A 19,340-nucleotide genomic window follows, 5' to 3' on the forward strand; every position below is an offset into this window, starting at 1 on the left:
TGTGCAACCCTCGGACCCTAGTAATCAGTACTGGAAATAGGATTACTGCCTTGTAAAGTGTGACTGCGGTAGGAAAACTGCACTATAAGCAGTGCTAGGGTTAACCATAAAGTAGCAAGTGATGCTCCCAATGTTATGATAATCAGGTAATTTCTGATCTTCTGGAACATGTTTAAGTGAAACTTGAAAAATCAATAAAGAAGAAGGCCGTTCTTTATTGTATGGGGTGAGCAGGCCAAATCCTTTTCTCTTCTACGTAGGAAAGTTATAGTGAATGCGTGATTTTATAATACTCAACAGATTCAATTTACTGTATGGGTCATAAGTTACAAGTACATCATTTCCAATGACCCCTCTGCCATTCTGGTCTGCGGACTGTCCATCCAGGAGACATCCAGTATTCCTGAGTATAATGAAACATGTAGAACTCCTCTTGCCATTCCACAGTGCAGGGCTGGGTGCCTGGAGTGGCCGATTGTAAGTTTTGTTTCACAGTATTCAGAAATCAGTGCCAGATTTTCCCTTTTGCTCCCTGGTTCTGGGCTGTCAGCCTATGGCCTTTCACCAGGCTGCAGCCGATCTGCACTCCTCCTTCCCTATTTAACACTACCTTGTTGCTTAGCGTGCAAGCAACAAGTATTTTGCCTTGTTTCCTACCCCTTGTTTCTCTTGCAATCCCTGTGATCCTCTTTCCTTGCACTTTTGGCTTCCTTGTATCCAGCTGGTATCCCTGTTTGGAATTATCCCCTGCTTTGCTATTTTCTACTCCTACTTTACCCTATTCAAGTTTGTACCTGTGTATATTGCTGCAGACCTTTAATTGCTTTCACCAGTGTGCTGTGAGTCTCTCTATACTGCTTTAATTGCTTACCTACTTTAGTGTTTTCCCATTCCAGCCAATGTGTGTTACTGTCTTCTGAGTCCTGTGTTGTGCGTTTGCACCTTTACTTGTGTGTGAGTCACTTTCTCTCTCTTGCCCCTTCTGTGCCTCTGTTCCCATCTTCCTCCTCTTGGTTTCAAGTTTCTTCCCTACTTGTTCCTGTATCCAGTTCCCCTACTAGCTTTTACCAGCCCCTTAGTCTGCGTGGGTGCACTAGAGGGCCGCAACCTGGAAGGTGTCCAGTAGCCAATCTTCCTCACCATTAGAGGCTCTGTCGAAGACCTGGCCCTTCTTAGATTCTGCACTTCTAGTGCATCCCCAATAATGCACAGACTCTCTTAATTCCTAGTCCCCAATAACGCACAGACCATTTGTTTCTTGTCTCCCTGTGACCAACATCTCTGCTATCACTCCAGTCCGTGCCTTCAATCCACTCCATGGTCCTGAAGACTATCTCCCCTAGTACCCCAGTCCTCAGACAGTGACATTTTGAGTTTGGTGAACAAGTCAAAATCTGTATGGGAATCTTGGTGGGCCAGCGCTAAATTGAAGCACTAGTGGAGTGAGTGAAGGAAAAGTACATCTACCTCATACTACATGCAGTAATTTAAATCCATTTACTCAGTATGAGCAAAGTGTAATCATAAACATTACAATTCTGGTAGGACCGCAACCAGCTTCTGTTGCTCCAACAAGTCAAGGATGGACAGTTATCTATTTCCTTCTTGTGGAGATATTTGACCATGAAGAATGAACCTTGGCCAACCAACCTAAGGCTGGAAGTGATATAAATGGAACAGTGTATTTCCTTACATAGTGGAATTATGCACATGTAAAATGAAATGTGTATATCATATCAATCCACCACTGCCAAATTGATATAACCTTTTTATAATTTTTCCATAAATATTGTTTATAAGAGTGGAAATGAGAAAGTAATTGCCTTCATGATATTTTTGCATTTTGTCTATTGAGTTTTTGGCATTGGAATTTGACTCTGAAACATGAACCATCGTAATTTTTGGCTCTGAGTTTGAGAATTCATGGGATGTTTAGCAGTTAGTTGTCTTGTTTTGTGTCTGTGCTAGCAACTCTAATAGCTTGTTGTCTGGGACATATTTATGTAATCAAACACAATGTGACTCTGTGGTGAAAACACAAATGTGTATTTGCTTTCAATGAATTGCAATGCTTGCTTACATATAAATTATATGTAACGGGAAGACATGAGCACTATGGAGCTGCTTTGACGTGAACCTTTCTGAATGCTTGGCATATCTGTATTGAGTGGTATCATGCAGGGCCGGCCTTAGGCCTTTAGGCGCCCTGTGCGAGAAAGCTTTACAGCGCCCCTCAGTGACCACACCCCTCAGTGACCACACCCTTTAGTGGCCACACCCCCAGTAAATATCATGTAGTAGTTGGCTAAATGTCCTTGCTGAGATCTCCCACTTGGTGTCACTGCATGCTGTACCACCTCCCAGTCAGACTTCAGTCTTGGTTGGGCCCAGCTCCTTGAGGGCCAAACTCTAGCCACAATTGCATGTATGCCACACAAGTATATTATTGGGATAATTACAGTGCCTAAAGAATTTAGTATGTTGGGTCCATATTTATACCGCAGAGCGGTCTCCCTCCCACAGGTTTTAGTTATTTTTCAGCATACTGATCTGAAATTGTATATTTCCTCTTTTGGTAAAATAACCCTAACTTAATATGTCTGCTAAAGAACTGCGTATCCTAATCAACTGCCATTGCATTATGTTTTTTAAATGTATTTATTAACATTTTCATATTTTTTGAACATTTCTTTTTGCATCTCAGTGCTGCTCATCTCCACAACCTCTTACAGTCTGTATACACTAACTCCAGTGTTAGCTGCATGTCCTTGTCCTAAACCTGCTTCCTGATGGTGACAACACTGAACCATACCCATGCAATGTGTGTCAGCACAGCCACTTAATCAGAGTGGGTGTCACATTCTGACAATGAAGGAGGAGAGAGGAGTGGGAATCACACTTAAGTCTTTAGCCCTACCAAATACTGGTGTCATTCATGCGCAAAGCAAACTGTGCACCAAAAAACAAGGTACAGCTATTTATTACTTCCCTGCCTCCTCTTACACTCCCTATGTAAAAACACTAGTGCACAGTGCACTCTGTGAGTCCTTAGCTTTCCTAGGAGGCTGAGTGAGGTTGGCAGTGCCTATGTGAAAAGGCCAGGTAAGTATCCTTTTTTTCCCTTCTTGTAATGCTTTTTTCTCCTCTAGTGCTTTTACACTTTGGAAGGGGCTACTAATTGAGGAACCTTTTTTTGTGCCTGGTCCTCTGTCACCTAAAGCAGGGAAGATGGAGTATATCTTTCTGGTTTTTATTGTCAATGTCCATGCTGGGGAGATTTTCCCTTATGTCCTATATGATGATCAGACAGGAAGTGCAGGGAAACCTTCCAACATAAAACACTTGGGGGGGGAATTTATCAAAACTGGAGCAGAGAAAATCTGGAGCAGCTGTGCATGGCAACGAATCAGCTTCTCTCTCCAGTTTGTTCAGTTAAGATTTGAAAAAGAAAGATAGAAGCTGATTGGTTGCCATGCACAGCTGCTCCAGTTTTTGTCTGCTCCAGTGTTGATAAATTCCCTTCATTGTCCATGCTGTGGAGATTTTTCCTTACATCCTATATGATAATCAGACAGGAAGTGTGGGGAAACCTTCCAACATAAAACACAGCAATAAAACCGGACAAAGGTTTGGCCTGGAGTTACTTGTTAAATATATCAGGAATGTTAAACCAACAATATGCACCTTTTGACATTGAATGACTGACGCACTGTGTTCCTTTTATAGAGACGCCGCTGACCCTGGCCTCACAACTTGAGCTAACCGTAGATGTGATTAGGATGCTGTGCCTTGGAGGTGCCCACATTGACTTCCGAGCCCGGGATGGCACCACGGCTCTGCACAAAGCAGTCTGCTCCCGAAACTACAATGCCCTTATGGTATGATTCATTTCTGTTTTGATTTTCTTCCTGGTGGCTTTTTGGCAGGAAATAATTAAATACCGGCAGTAAACAGCATTTAACTTTTTAAGTGTATTTCAGAATTTTGGGCTTGTATTAAATTTTAGTTTATTGCTAAACTCCACACTTACAGCTAAATACAAAAATAAAATACATGATGATACATGGCAGGAAGCGCAGGCTGTAAGGGTCTGCCATCAATGGCCTCAATAGCCAATGGAGTGGTACAAGGTTGCGTGGGTATCCGACTCTAATGTCAGACCCTTATAGCCTGCACTTATCACCCTCGAGACCGCTCCACTTACCATGGCTGTAGGGGCTTTACATTATGAAACGATCCAGTTCCAGGCGATTTCCTCCCCGCACTTTCCGGTGGTTTTTGGATATCCGTGGCTCCAGGCCCATAACCCTAGGCTTGATTCGGGGAGGTCTAAGATTTTGCCCTGGTCTGATCAATGTTCTGCCAAATGTTTGTGAAGACCCATGAGACTCCTGTGTACTGCATCTGTCTCCGAACTGCCTGAAGAGTACAGGGAGTTCTTGGATCTGTTTGATAAGGTTCAGGCTGGTACTCTTCCTCCTCACAGACCGTACGACTGTGCCATTAATCTTATCCCTAGGGAAGCTTCCACTTGTTTTGTACAAGTGATTTTTAGTAAATCCAGCCCTGGGTGTATGCGCAGTAGAGATCATCGGCAGAGAGAACAGCAGAGACACAGTGGAGGTGATTGCATCCAGCCGTGACCATGCATGTTGGACAGACACCGTGGGACACGAGGAGTTTGCGCAGGATCAGAGAATTGCACTAGCGTTGGAGGGATTGCTGAATACAAGTGGAAGGAAGATGATGATCGGCTCAAGAGGCATCATTTAAGGTAAGCCCTTAAAGCAGCATTGGGGGGGAGGAAGTGTGGCTTTAATGTCACTTTAAAGTACTTGAATGCATTTTTAATGTTTAACTCATGAGTTTAGTATCACTTTAAGGGTCACCACTGCAAACATAGGAAGGTTATGAACCTAAGATTGAGAGAACATGGCGGAATTTAAAGCCCCTCTGCAGCATGCACAACTGTACAGAGGGAAGACAAATTAGTTCATTTTAAATAAATCGTCTGCTTGGTCACATTTTCAATGAATCCTGATAACTTTGTACCACATTTAATGGTTCATATACATCGTTTTCTTTCAAGGTGCATATGATGCATTACTAAATGATGGCTTCTTATGCAAACTCATCCCCAAATTTCCTCTTCAATCACTCTCTAGATCACAGGAATGCTTTTTGCCGTCACAGAAATCAGTGGGTTTGTTTTTGTTTAGCACTTAGATGTATTTTCCTCTGTAACTAGCAGCGCTGCTTGAAAGGCTTCAGAGGAATTCTGTGATTCATTTATCACATTCTACACAGACGTCCTGTGACATATTTCAGAGAGTCATATGGAATATTCATTGCTCATAGCCAGAGAAAGTGTTATCCAGCGTAAACCTCCATGCAACAATGATTGATTAGGGGGATCACTGTTGGATGCAATGTAAGTAGTCACGATTAGAGTTTGATGCATTTCATCAATGTCCCTGCCTCTTCTCCTGATATGCACATCAATAAAAGCCATCGTAGGATACCTGCTTGTCAAACGTATATATCAAAAATACCCAAATCTCACCAATGTGATTTGATTAAATCGTAAAAACTGTGGGGAAAAAACATGTATTTATTTGTCCCTGTTAATTAAAATTATATTAAAGTCAAAAGGATTTTAAGCTATTTCTAATGCTGATGAAATCACTTACAATGGATGCTGCTTCTTTGATGATTAAAAGTTTTAGTTTCCTGAGGAATCAACTGGTCCACCGAGCACTGGCCCTGACTTCCTGTTTTAAGGTCCCCACACACCTTACGATAATCGCGGGAAATCCCGCGATCGTACGATTATCGTAAGGTGTGTGGAAGCTGTGCAACCTCTACTACTGTAAGGTCGCACGACTTTAAACTTACGAACATGTTTCAATACCCGCCGAGCATGGTACGATGTTTGGCGGGTGTGTAGCATGTTCGTGAGATAAAAGCCAGACGGTCCGGTGTGCGCAAGAGCACACTGCCCGTTCGGCATTGCGGTCATCGGAAGCCCGCCCCTCAGGGGGCGTGGCTTGCGATCATCGCAAGTACGATCTGCCTATGCAAGATAGGCAGATCGTACATTTTTTTAAGCACCTTACAACCATCGCAAGACAAAAGTCTTGCGATGGTTGCAAGGTGTGTGCCCAGCCTTAGAGTGACTCCTTTGCTATGCAGTCACCTGTGTGTGCTGCTAGTAAGCAGTGTGTGACTCCACAAACACACAGATACAACAAATCAAGCTAATTCCCACGCCACTATCCCCCTCTCCCTTCTCCAAGCTAGTTGATGAACAGTTGCTGGAATCACCCATTGTCTACCTAAACATAAGAACTATATATATATATATTTACCAAAGCTAACGAGGAGTGTTGCCCTATGAGCATTTTAGTGCCCAGCTGTGATTGCAACATCTCTAACCTCCACACTTACACTCGTAGCAAACCACACATAAGCTTGCAGTTGTAGAAAATATATTTATGTCTACATGGAACAAACTAAGTCTCTGCATTTTATATCTGGAACCAAAAATAAATCTTCTTTTTTTGGCACCAGTAAGGATGTTGCAAAGCAGAGCTGGCAACAAACAGTGCTCTACATTTTAGGTCTGGCAGTAGATATTCTAATCTTGACTCTACATACAACCTCTCACAGATAATACACTGAATATTATCATTCCTTTATTTTTTAGCTTTACAGATTCTCTATACCCTCTTTTATACCTTACAATAAAATGTCTTCATCTGGTAGGTGTAAAGATTCATGAGCAATCATGAGAAAATGAACAGCACATTTTAAGCGTCCCTGTGAAGAATATTTAAATGGCCACAAAGAAAAGCCTGCAAGACAATAAATACTTACCTTTCCAAGCTGCCAAATGCTGCTCTGTTAAAGAAGTAGTCTTCTCTTCTGCAAGAAACCAACGCTTCCGGAAGGGCTGATCTGCTGGGTCCCCTACTGCACTTATTGGCTCTTCTGCCATCCTCCTCGTTACTATAGGACACAGTAGTGATGTAGAAGTCAGCAGGATAAATCATTGAGCATGGTGAGGGCTAGGAGATTAACACTTTCTGAAGTGTTGGCTTCTAAAGAAGACTTCAGCGGATGATACCTCCTAACTGGAACAGCAGTCAGCGGCATGGGCAGCGGGAAAGGTAATCATTCAGTGTCTGCTTTTGTTAGACACTCCTTGTGGCCATTTTAATATTCCTGACAGGATAATTTAATGGAACTTAGCATGATCACTCTACTTCTAATAACTTTGTAGTAACCTGGAAAAATATTGCCAAAATCTGATGACTATTGTTTCCAAAATAAGTGATGTAGTAGTGAAGTCCCTGCTGATACAGTATACTATTTATTACATATAATATATACTTATGCTGGTGACTGAAATTTTAAGTAAGGAATTTAAAAATATCTGGCTCTTTTAGGCCCCATTCACACCAGATGCGTTGTTGGCATCCATTCTTCAACTTATGCCAACACAAGGACATCTGAAAATGAATGGGTGTGAATTGGAGCAGTTCACACCAGTGCCATGCATTGCTCTGCCCTCCACTGAAAAAAAATTAGAGCAGGCTCTACATTTGTTCAGCACAACCCAACGGACTGGTGTGAACTGCTAAAGCGTGTCAACTCAAGGCAGAACCAATACCTTATATAGCTTAGTGTAAAGATCCAACAAAAAAACACAATGTAACGCAAATGATGTTAATGAGCTATGCAAACTCGAGTCAACATACCTCTGTTGACTCACGTTTTTGGCTCCAATTCCGGTGTGAATGCATCCTTAACCACATAGCCTTTTTGGTGCTGATGAAGAGGCAAATGGCTAATAGTTGGTCATATGAATCAATAACTTTAATTAATTCTGGACATCATCAGTAGCAGTTTTGCTAAATAGAAATGACTCCTAGACTGGTTTTAATTATTGTTAATCTTTATCATCATTCACATAAAGGTCATGTCAGATGGTGATTAATTGATCGTTGCTACAAAATGGCCCTTCTGACATGGCCCTAACACATGTGATCTTGACATAACAAATATTTTTTTGTAGCTTTGATAACACATGCAAAGTAAATGACTATCAGGAAAGCACAGTGCAACATAATGCGTAATGGTGGCAGGTGCAGGTGGCATATAATGTACCCCAGGAAGGGTTAATACCACTGTCTCTAGTTTATCATTGCTTGCTATGACCCCTGTGGGGGGTTTTGCCGTTGCAGGACATGAAGTCAGGACTGGCGAATCCTTGCAACAGAAAGCAATACAAACGTGAAAGGGTTAGCTCTGTCAGCTTTTTTATTGGTGTCTAGAGCCCATTGTAGAGATTCTTCGCACTAACTGTGTGGTCCTGGTGTGACTTGGCCATACAGTCATGCACATCTTCAGTATTTATTGGTAATCTACACCTTTGGGAGAGTTGTATCTATAGTGAATACAGGTTGTGTGAGTTATGTATTATTTGAAAGACACTTTACCCTATGCTTACAGGAAAGATTTTTGGAAAGAACCTAACTAGGGATGCACCAATACCATTTTTTCTAGACCAAGTATTAGTGCCGATACTTTTCCTCAAGTACTTGCCGATACCAATTACCGATAAATTGTTTTAGTGTCATGTGACAGTTTTCCTAAAACAATACAGACTAATGATTTTATGACAGTGGTGGAGCGCCAGAGCCCGGTCCCAGCTGCAAACGCTGCACCCCTGGTAGTTCTGCCACTGACTCCAAGCTGTAGAGGGATTACACATCTCAGCAATACATTATACAGCAATGCAGAATAGCACCAGCTAAAGAGGACTACAACTATCAGCAATACATTATACAGCAATGCAGAATAATACCATCAGCTGGAGAGGAATACAAATCTCAGCGATACATTTTACAACAATGCAGAATGGCACTGGCTATAGAGGACTACAAATCCCAGTGATACTTTATACAGAAATGCAGAATAATTTCATCAGCTATAGAGGACTACAAATCCCAGCAATACAATATAAAGCAATGCTGAATGGCAACCGGCTATAGAGGACTAAAAATTCCAGCAATGCATTATACATCAATGTAGAATAATATGAAGCTACAGACTCTGTGCTACTCCAGGGTGCCGGCAGCGTTTCAGAAGGCTGTGCGGGGTCCCAGAATGGTGGTGCAGGGTCTCAGGAGGCTGGTGTGGGGTCTCAGGAGGCCTGTACAGGGTCTCAGGAGGGCTGTGGAGGGTCTTTGGGTGGCTGTGCGGTGTCTCAGGGGGCTATGCAGTGTCTCAGGGGGCTGTGCAGGATCTCATGAGGCTGTGCGGAGTCTCATGAGGCTGTCCTGGGTCTCAGGAAGCTGTGCGGGATCTCAAGAGGGCTGTACAGGGTCTCAAGGGCTGTGTGGGTCTGAGGAGGCTGTGCTTGGGCTAAGGTGGGCTGTGTCGGGTCTACCCATGGGTCTGGCTGGTCTTGCGGGTGGGTACGGGCAGCATGGTTTTCGTAAGGATGGAGGAGATGTGTGGCAGCTGTTGTAAACAGGTGCCGCGGTTCACAGGAAGGCAGCCTTGTTTACAGCGCTGGCTTCAGTTAGGCCCCATTCACACCTATGCGTATTGTAATATGCGCGTCTGTCGCGCGACCGCCACACAGTTTTTTTACCGCGATTCGCGGTAAAAAAGTCGCGCGACCGTCGCGCGATTCCAAAGGCTACTTGGCAGTATACAAATGGAAAACGCCCTACAAAACGGACCAATAAGCAGCAAAAAACCCTCCGGGACCTTTTCATGCGTGGGCCGTTTTGTAGTGCGTTCGGGACGGGCGGAAATACGGACAGGTGGGAACGATACCATTGACTACAATGCTATTTATTTTTTTACCGTTTTGTAGAGCGTTCATCGAGCGTAGGACGCGCTACAAAACGGTCAGGTGTGAATGGGGCCTTAAAACAGTAAAAGCGCCGGTATAGTAGCTTAGTATCGGGTCATTTTCATGAGTACGAGTAAAGGCACAGATACCGATACTGGCATCGGTGCATCCCTACCAGCAACCGGTGCATCCCTACCAGCAACCAATCACATTATATACCTTCATGTTTCCAGTGCAATTAAGGAGGATTAATTTTGCTCATACCAACCATCAGAATTCTTATTTCATATACTTAAACTCAAGCTGCAGAAATGAAGGTGGAAAGCTGTTGCCGCAAAACTTATTTTCCAGTACAGTAAACTCCCAGTTATCTGGCAGCCACAGGGATCGGCAGGTGCCAGGTAACTGTAGTTTCTGGATGCTTGAGAGTTAATAGTAACTCTCAAGTAACCCCCTGCAGAACGCCTCATGCATCTTCCGGCTAGATTCTGCAGCCAGCAGGTGAATGTAACCAGCAGGCAGTGGGCGGGAGCAATAGCCAGACTGCTATTGGCTATTTTAAATTGCAATAACCAATAGCAGGCTGGCTAATGCACCTGCCCACTGAGCAGAGGAGCAGACCCAGAAAGTTATCTGGCAGCTCAAAGAAACAGTGCTCATTGGGCAAGTGCAATAGCTAGCCTGCTATTGGCTATTGCAATTTGACATGGCTGGCTTTTGCTCCCCATTGTTTACATTCTGTTGTGGATCACAGAATCCAGTCTCTGGCAACAAGATATATATATATAAATAATTTCATTAGTAACTAAATACATTTAGTTGCTAATTAAATTTTTTAGTGTCCCCATGTCTATCAAGCAACCGCATATTTGTTCTCGATTTAAAAAAAAATTAAAACATTTGCTGGTTCCTTGAATGCCGGATAATGGGGCGTTTACTGTAGTATGCTTTTCATACCTCTATGGGTGTGGGACTATGATTTTTATGAGTTTTCACTTTTGTGTATGCTTCTAGATTTTCCCACATCAGATTAAGGATGAACCTGGTAATTCATAGTACAGTTCACATTAAAGCTCAAAAGAGTAGCACTGAGTGAACATTTCTTCCAGAATAACACTAAAACCTGTGTATAAAGAATTGTATAAACCATTAAAATGCTCTAAATCATTAAATAGAATTCTTAAAAAGGTATCTCAGCAACTTGAAAGCATCTATATTTTTAGAATGGTGAAGTTTGACTTTGAAGAACCTTTCCCTCCTGAGGTCCATTCAAACCTCCTGCAGTCTACATATCCTTTTGCATTGTGGTCTGTATCACATGACCTCCGTCCCAGCTTGTGCTGTTGTTGCTGCAAGGGGTTAATTGCTAGAGGGGCTGAAATCTGCTTCCATGGCAACATTTTAGGCATATGATGTCCTCCTTTTCTTTTTTTTTTTCTAGAGGAATACTATCGTATACAAAGCTGCTCAATTAACAGACAATAGTTGAGAAAAATATAGATCTGCAGACAACCTCCTAAACAGTATCTGGTTGCCATAGAAGCAAATGAGAGTGAAGCATATTGAGGTCAATAGTAACAGGAATAGAGTACCCTACTGTGTCACACGTGTCTCTGTGCCTCTAATCCCTCTGTGCTGCTGGGCAGAGAGCGAACTACATTTCAGTACATTGCTCTGGGAGCAGCTTTAACCATTGCCGTAGCAAAGAAGCAGTACATTACAATGACAGCACTCATAAATGTCTTATGCAATAGATTTGAGCTTCGCCTACAATGAGTCCGCCGTGTAAGAGTTAACACCATAGTTATATTGAACCCTTCTGATAAAGCCTTTTGAAGAACCTTTCACCATACTTGCACTAATTTAGCAGTGCAATAATTCCAACAGGGATAGCAGACATTTCACCAATTGTTGGTGAAGAATTGGTGAGCTGGATTTTGGTGCAGGAACATTGATGCACAATTTGGAAAATCTGTATCTGACACATCTTTATGGTGCATATATATTTATACCTCAAAGACACAGATGTTTGCAACATAATCAGATGGTTTCAATATTCATACCATACCTAAATGCCCTGATAAAGTGATCATCTGGGAAGTTTTCAACAACTTTTCATTGATTTTCTTGGGACTGAATATTAAATGAAACAAAGTGGAACATTTTACATCATAGTAAATAATGTTTTAACACACATGGTGTATGGAATGAATTTGTTATTTTTTATCTTTTTGTGGGATGCAAGACAAATCATGCCAAGTTAATGAAAACATTAGTGATTGTCATTATTACATGCTATTCAAATAAAACCTTTGAATATAGAAGGCAAGATCTTTTTCAGTGTGTTATCTCAGACTTACAAAGTATCTAAAACAAAACCATGACATTGATACTTGAATCCAAAAGGCTGGCATAGCAGGCTTCTCAGGTTGCCTTGAACATATCAACGTGATATGGCTTCAAATCCAGACTGCTTGGAAAGAAGGGAAGGATTTACATGTCTTGTTCCTCCACTCGACTAACTGTTCCTTATTTCCTAATGTTGACTGCCTTTGAATTCTTTTACGTGCCTGCAGTAACAATAAATTTGGTACAAAACCACTTTGAGGACTTACAAGTTTGGGTCACATCATCAGACTTCACCATAGATCACAACATGAGGCTTCACCACAGGTTGGCAGCCACTGGAAGTCGGCATTATAGCAGGGTGCACTATCTCCTCATTGACCTTCACTATGGCAATGGAGCTCATTATCAGAGCATCTAAATGGTTAATGGGAAGAGAAAAACTGCAGTATAGTAAGCAGTTACCACCAATACGAGTCTATATGGATGATTTAACAACACCGACGAGAACTGTCCCTTGCACCAAGAGAGTTCTGGAAAAGCTTCTTCAAAACATCACATGGGCGAGGATGAGGATCTGACTCAGCAAGTGCAGAAGCATCTTCATTATCAAAGGCCAAGTTAAGGAGCCTAAGTCCCATTTTGACAGAACACAGTGACAGTGAAGAGCTTGGACCGATGACATGATGCAAAGCTCAAGGACACTAAACAATGTGAGCAACTTCAAAAGCATACCATCATGTATATAGATAGCATCAACAAGCTCATGCTGCCAGGAAAACTCAAGCTGTGATGCTTTCGGTTTGGCAGACTCCCAGGAATTATGCAGCTTCTAACAATACAGTATATGAAATTTGCATCATCAAAGTGGAAAGGTTGGAAAGAGTAATCAGCACATATATGAAAGAAAGGCTTGGACTTCCACAATGCTTAAGCCCTGTTGGACTAAATTGGAGTTACCAATTGTGAGTGTTGTGGAAGAATTCAAATTCATCAAAACAAAGCTGGTCATGACCCTCACTGAATCTGAAAATACTGTTATTCAAACAGAGGGCATGGACTCCATCTGAAGCCGTTCAGAGTGCTTAGTCTGCTCTCCACTTTAGGAAAATGGTTTGCCAAGTTTGACTTGGGAGAGCTGGTCTTGAGCTTGTCCCAGTGGCACAAGGCAACATCAGTAAAAAAAAGAGACAACTTGTGGTGGATGAGGTAAGAAGACAGGAGGTGTCAGAGCAACATGCCAAGGCCACCTTAATGGCCAAGTAGAGCCAATAGACTAGCCAGGAGAGCCAGGAACAGCAGGAACTCATCTGGTATGACATCTGGGTGATGGAGGTACCTTGGCTAAGTTTTGTCATCAGAGCCACTTATGACCCTTTTACCTAAAACCCAGAACCTGATGGGAAGAAGATTCTGCTTGCTCTCTCCATCAAGCACCTGCATCACTAAGTACAATTCTAACAGGGTGTGTTTCTTTATTCTGGTGCCTTGACTTCTGCTTTAATCAGAACCAGACTTAAAATGTTTGTTCTTAGTGATGTCACATTGCAAGGTACTATTTTATGCCACGCTTTTAGACTCCCTGTATTTTACCTTTTGAAACTACTCAATAGTGTAGTCACCCTAAGGTCTTCATTATGTTGTCAGTGCTACAGGACCATCTCTGACCATCTTGATATTGAAACCCTGAGTCCCATAGCATCAGTTCATAAAGTTTAAGGCGCCTATGTAGTAATAAGCAAACACAGTATGTCTGTTATTGTAGTGCTGTATATGTCAAGGGGTCCTTCTCTCTGTGTTGGGTTTTTATTATTTTGTCAAAAATCCAACAGTAGGAGTGGAAACATATCAAGAGGGATAGGAACAGAGCCAGAAAATATGGCAGTTAAATCTCAACACTGCTACCCTAAAGTGATATAAGAAAACAGCAGAAGTCTCCGCTCCAGCTAAAACATTATATGGACTTGCCATTTACTTTCGACCCAGCTTAATCCATTACAAGCTGTGCTTGAATTTATCACACACTTTAATCATTTGTCCTTGTATGGTCAATGTAGCTTTAGCTGTAAATCTCATTGCTGTTTTATATTCAATCGTAGCCCATAGAAAAAATACAGTGGATTTTCTCACATATATAATATATAATGATGGTTTCTGTAGAGCTATGCTCTGCCCAGCTTCTCTTTAGTCACTTTGGATTCGCTGTTCTTTATCAATAAGTTATGTGACGCTAGTGGCAACATGCAGCATTAAATTATTTATGGAGTGAGTCATCAATTAATATTTATTATAGACGTTTGTATTTTTTTAATGCCGATGTATAACTCTTCTCCTAACCCCTTATGCAAAATATTAAACTATATCAAACAATCTGCATATCGTTTGTATGTTGTAATTATGTCAGGGGAAGGCAGGTATTGAAAAGGTTTCTAGAATAGGCTCTAGAATCTATCTATCTATCTATCTATCTATCTATCTATCTATCTATCTATCTATCTATCTATCTATCTATCTATCTATCTATCCATCCATCCATCCTATCCTATTCCATCTATCCTTGATGAATTGATAGATTACAGAAGATATCTGGACAGATTTGCTAATCCTTTAGTAGATAAGACGGTTTGCCTGTAGTTCAGTTTTGAAGTACGGTTACTGAACTTGTCCTTTATGGACCCCTCTCTTCTCTATAGTACAACCCCTCTGGGAAAAACACTTACCTGCTGCCCTGCTTCAGAGATTTTTATTGTGTGGCCCCTGATCATTCCCTTGGATAGCCAAAGCTGGACATTCTGGAGCTTTAGGCCAGAGTTGCCGTTTAACCAGAATGATTACTAGAACTTACAAGTGTTACTCCTGTCAGGCCAAGTAGGAATGGGGTGAGCTACCTGTAGGAGAACCCTCCTCTCTTCTCCTTCCAAAGGCAGCTAGTCTGGGTGGAAGTGACCAAGTAGCCTGCTCAGAACAGACCTGCTTGCAGTACAAAATGCCCACTAGGAAGTGAGTGCAAACTGCCCTTCATCCTGTTTACCTGTCATGTTACGTGTCGTATGACTAGAGACGGGAAGAAGGACAAGCTGTCCTTATTCCTGAAGAAGTGCCATATTGAGCGAAGCTCTGTAAAGCAAGTGCACAGAGACTGGAGGGAGTACCTCAGCTCAGAGCTCCCTTCCCTCAGGCCCACTCTAAGAGACTTCTAGCTGTAATGACTAAGTCTGGTTATATGAATCTCAGCTGCGGAGTAGCTGAAGTCAGGGGAGGTCTGTGAGAGGGTACGGTTTCAGGGTCGAGCTCCAGGCGTCACTCTCCAACTTTAACTGAGAGTTTGGAGCTCTACCATCATATGCCGCAATTTATTTAGAGTAGGTGGTGCACATGTGTTGCCCCAGGTTATTACAGCATAACTGGTTGCAAGTTAGGTGAGATTGAAGCAAGATCAAAACAATAAGTCAGTTCCAGTAATCAGGTATCAATAGAAGAAAAAGTAACACTTCCCCTTTAAATGCTGAGACACAGGTCTATATGCGGAAGTCCATTCAGCAATTAAGTATTCTTAATACAATGTCTCTACTGAGCTGCTAGCTAAGGACAGGCTGTCCCAGACTAGCAATACTTGCTGTTGGATGTCCAAGTAAGTGGGGGTCCTCTGTTAGATGTCCAAGTAAGTGGGGGTCCTTGCGGCTCACACGTTTTCTGGTCCAGTTCCAGGGGTCAGCTGGCGTTTCACTTGCAATAGTGGAACGCCATACTGATCTCCCGGCATTTTATGTGGAAGGAGTGTGGGCGGAGCTACCCGCGTCAGAGGGCCGATGCGTTCCGCATCGGCGGATTTACTTCCGCCTTGCGGTTTGCGTTCCACTGAGGAGCGCAGCCGTGATCGTTACACTAGCTCCCAGTCATCCCACTTTAGTGGATGTCAGGGAAGTCTTCCATTTACATTAGATACTAAAAGTGCACCAGGTGTTTATAATGAACCCAGGGCCTCCCATTCAGGAATTAGTCTGGAAAGTACATTGATGTTTGGTATTCTATGTTTGTGATGCTATTTTTTTTATTTTGTGTATATTTATTTTGTAATAAATTGATTATTTCTATAATGGCTCTGTCTGCATGGGATGTGATAAAAATCTGTAGAGTCCTATAAAGAGGTTATTTTGTAATATTTTGGTATTTGCGGTCACTATAGGGCTGTGTTTGGTCACATTTCTTTTAGCCTTTTTAAAGGACATGGGGAAACCAAAAGCTTTTTCTTTAGAACAGAAAAGGGTAGGGATCTGTAACAAAGTGTGTTAATAGAGAAGAATATAAGTAAATGCATGCACAATAAATCAAAGGAATTCATGCAGTATATTACCTTTAATCACTACATGTGTTAATCAAATACAGTTATCAGAACTCTATTTTATTACAATGGCAGTCGTTAAACTGATTTCTTACATCTGTATATGACATTGTACTTTTTTTTCACAGACACTTCTAGATCTGGGTGGTTCTCCAAATTACAAGGATCGGCGAGGTCTGACTCCCCTCTACCACACTGCCATGGTAGGAGGGGATCCAAGGTGCTGTGAGTTACTGCTGTATAACCGAGCCTACATCGGCACATTGGATGAAAATGGCTGGCAAGAAATTCATCAGGTAACAATTCAAACAGGGCTGTATTTACCATAATGGCATACTCATGGGCCAACATTTAAGTCACCCAGGTTAGTGAGCAGCACCGAGCCTCAAAATGTACAAATTGTGTTAACTCTTTTTATCATTATGTTACCCTCTTAAGTCCACCTCTGGCTAAATTCAGCAAGGGAACTCTAGGGGGAAGGTGGTGTGTGTGCCTAAAAACGGTCTTACTCAAGCATTAAAAAATCCCAGAGTATGCCCTCATTTATAGCCTGATAGAACAGCTGAGGTTTGTGCAAATAAAAAGGACTGAGTTTAAAGAAATTTGTATTGGGCACATAGAGCAATTGTGTGCAGAAGCATGAATAATTATGTAATCATATAAAATATCCTGATAGTTACTACTGATTACTACTACAGCTCTTGAGTAGTTAGCTGGCTAATTAAGCTTAATTGTAATTTCCTGCAGTGCTGCTCTTTCCTAAACAACGTCTATCTTCAACTCTGGTCTTTAGTAATGTACTACATTGACTGTTCTGTGGCTGCCAATCCTTGTTTTTTACATACTCTGTTAACATCAATGACCGTGTCCTCACCGGTTGCACTGCGAGGCACCAGGGCGAGAGGCCCCATCAAAATGTTGCTTTTGAGCCCTATGATCTGTTGTTATGCCCATTGTTTGGTGGTCTGTATAGTAGAAAAGTAACCCAAGACCACATGTAGTTAGACACATTCAGCTGAACTTGTTCTATATATTGTTGAAGACTTCTCATAGCTTATCCAAGCCACAGGTCCGATAAGTGTCAGATATCCTACCATTTATTTCTGGACAGATAGCAGAACAGCTTAATCCTATATCTGTGGAAAGGCAGATGTTGATTGTCTAAGTACAGCATGGAAGGTGTGAACGGTGTGGAATCAAACTTATTCTGGTCACATAATCCCATCCTTTTTGTCAGGAAGTCTGTATAGGTGTTAAACCATCAGAAATTAAGAATTGGCTTGGATGAAGCGGCTTCAACTTTCCAGAACAATTCCAGCTAAATGTGAATAACTGCTACTAGCTATACCATGACCTGAATAAATGAGAACCTTCACAGACACTAGGGCAACATGAACAGCCCTGGCAACAACCATTGTCAACCTTCACCCAAACACATTTGGGACAGGTAAAATTGTAAGGTGCAGCAGATTGCATGGCCCACCAATTTTTAAAACCCTTCTCGACCTATATATAATACATAACAAAAATACAATTTCATTATTCCTTAAAAACATTGACATTGCCACCAAAAGCAATTTAAAGGCAGCATTCTTTAATAGTGGTTAAATCAAACAAGTCACCATTCTCAAATATATAAATAAGGCAGCTCCCTGTAAAGTTGAATGTAAATACTTGTCTCTCCTGCCCAAGCTGCCAAACATAGTCTTTTGAAGAGGAAATGTCACCCAATTCTGACTCTTCCAGAAGTGTTGCTATCTCTTGTTTCTACCTGCACTATATACTGGTTCCTCCCACTGACCTCTACACCATTACAGGACATGGTACTGATGTTGAAGTTGGTGGAAGTAACCAAGTGATGTGGGTGACATAGGGACATGTTCATCAGATGATGCCAAGACATAAAGGGTGCACTGAGTAGTTTTAAGAAATGTTTGATAGGGGGTGATGCTGTAGCTCGTGTTGCCCAAAGTGCACAGCTTAAGCATGCAATAATAGGTCAATTGGAAAGGCTAATTTAACACCTGTTTGGGTGCACTAAACCATCCACATGGAAAAGGCATAGCTTTTTAGTACTGCGACAACAGGCACGAGTCTTAGCTACAAAGGAAAGGATCAGGAGAAATGACTGAACAGATTTTTGATTATTCACTCATCTCATTACAAAGGTCTAAATGTCCACTGCGGTGATATTTTGTCGTACTGCTTTTCTCTTCCTCCAGGCGTGTCAACACGGCCACTCACAGCACCTAGAACATCTCCTCTTCTACGGCGCTGATCCCGCTGCCCAAAATGCTTCAGGGAATACAGCCCTCCATATCTGTGCCCTGTACAATAAGGTGAGCCCTGCTGCTATTAATAACCAAGGGAGACACAATTTTACTGACACGCATCATATCCAAGCCATACATCTCTATTATTTGGGAGATATTGCCTCCACGGTCATTATCATCCTTTCCACTTTTCATCCTTGTACCTGTTCATATAATGTCCTACAAAAAACATCTGTCATCTGGGCATTTGTCATTCCGCTCGAACTGACTATCCAAAAGAAAAATAAATCTCATGTACAAGTACCACGCTGCAGTGCCTCAAGTGGTAACACATCGAAAACACAGTACAAATACTAATATTTTAGCAGACAAATTACATATTTCAGGCATATTATTTGTCAGACGTATCTGAGGGCTTTTCACATTGTGCTGGAATAAATTTACATTATATTTTCACTACATAATAAAGCCCCAAATCACCAACATAATGACCCGCAGAATGAAGTAATAT

At 41.9% G+C, this 19,340-nt stretch overlaps 1 protein-coding gene across 1 annotated transcript in view; it reads left to right on the plus strand.

The window, feature by feature from the left end:
• Positions 1 to 19,340, plus strand: part of SHANK1 (SH3 and multiple ankyrin repeat domains 1) — a gene marked incomplete at its 5' end in the record, with an annotated part of 207,810 nt that overhangs the window by 11,833 nt on the left and 176,637 nt on the right. The window contains 3 exons of the mRNA XM_018571098.1: positions 3,727 to 3,878; positions 16,685 to 16,852; positions 18,779 to 18,895. Of these exons, the coding sequence (XP_018426600.1) occupies positions 3,727 to 3,878; positions 16,685 to 16,852; positions 18,779 to 18,895 (437 nt within the window). The remainder of the gene's footprint in view (positions 1 to 3,726; positions 3,879 to 16,684; positions 16,853 to 18,778; positions 18,896 to 19,340) is intronic.

This window comes from Nanorana parkeri, unplaced genomic scaffold (genome assembly GCF_000935625.1).
Source record: "Nanorana parkeri isolate BGI_ZX_2015 unplaced genomic scaffold, ASM93562v1 scaffold1675, whole genome shotgun sequence".
NCBI lineage: Eukaryota > Metazoa > Chordata > Amphibia > Anura > Dicroglossidae > Nanorana > Nanorana parkeri.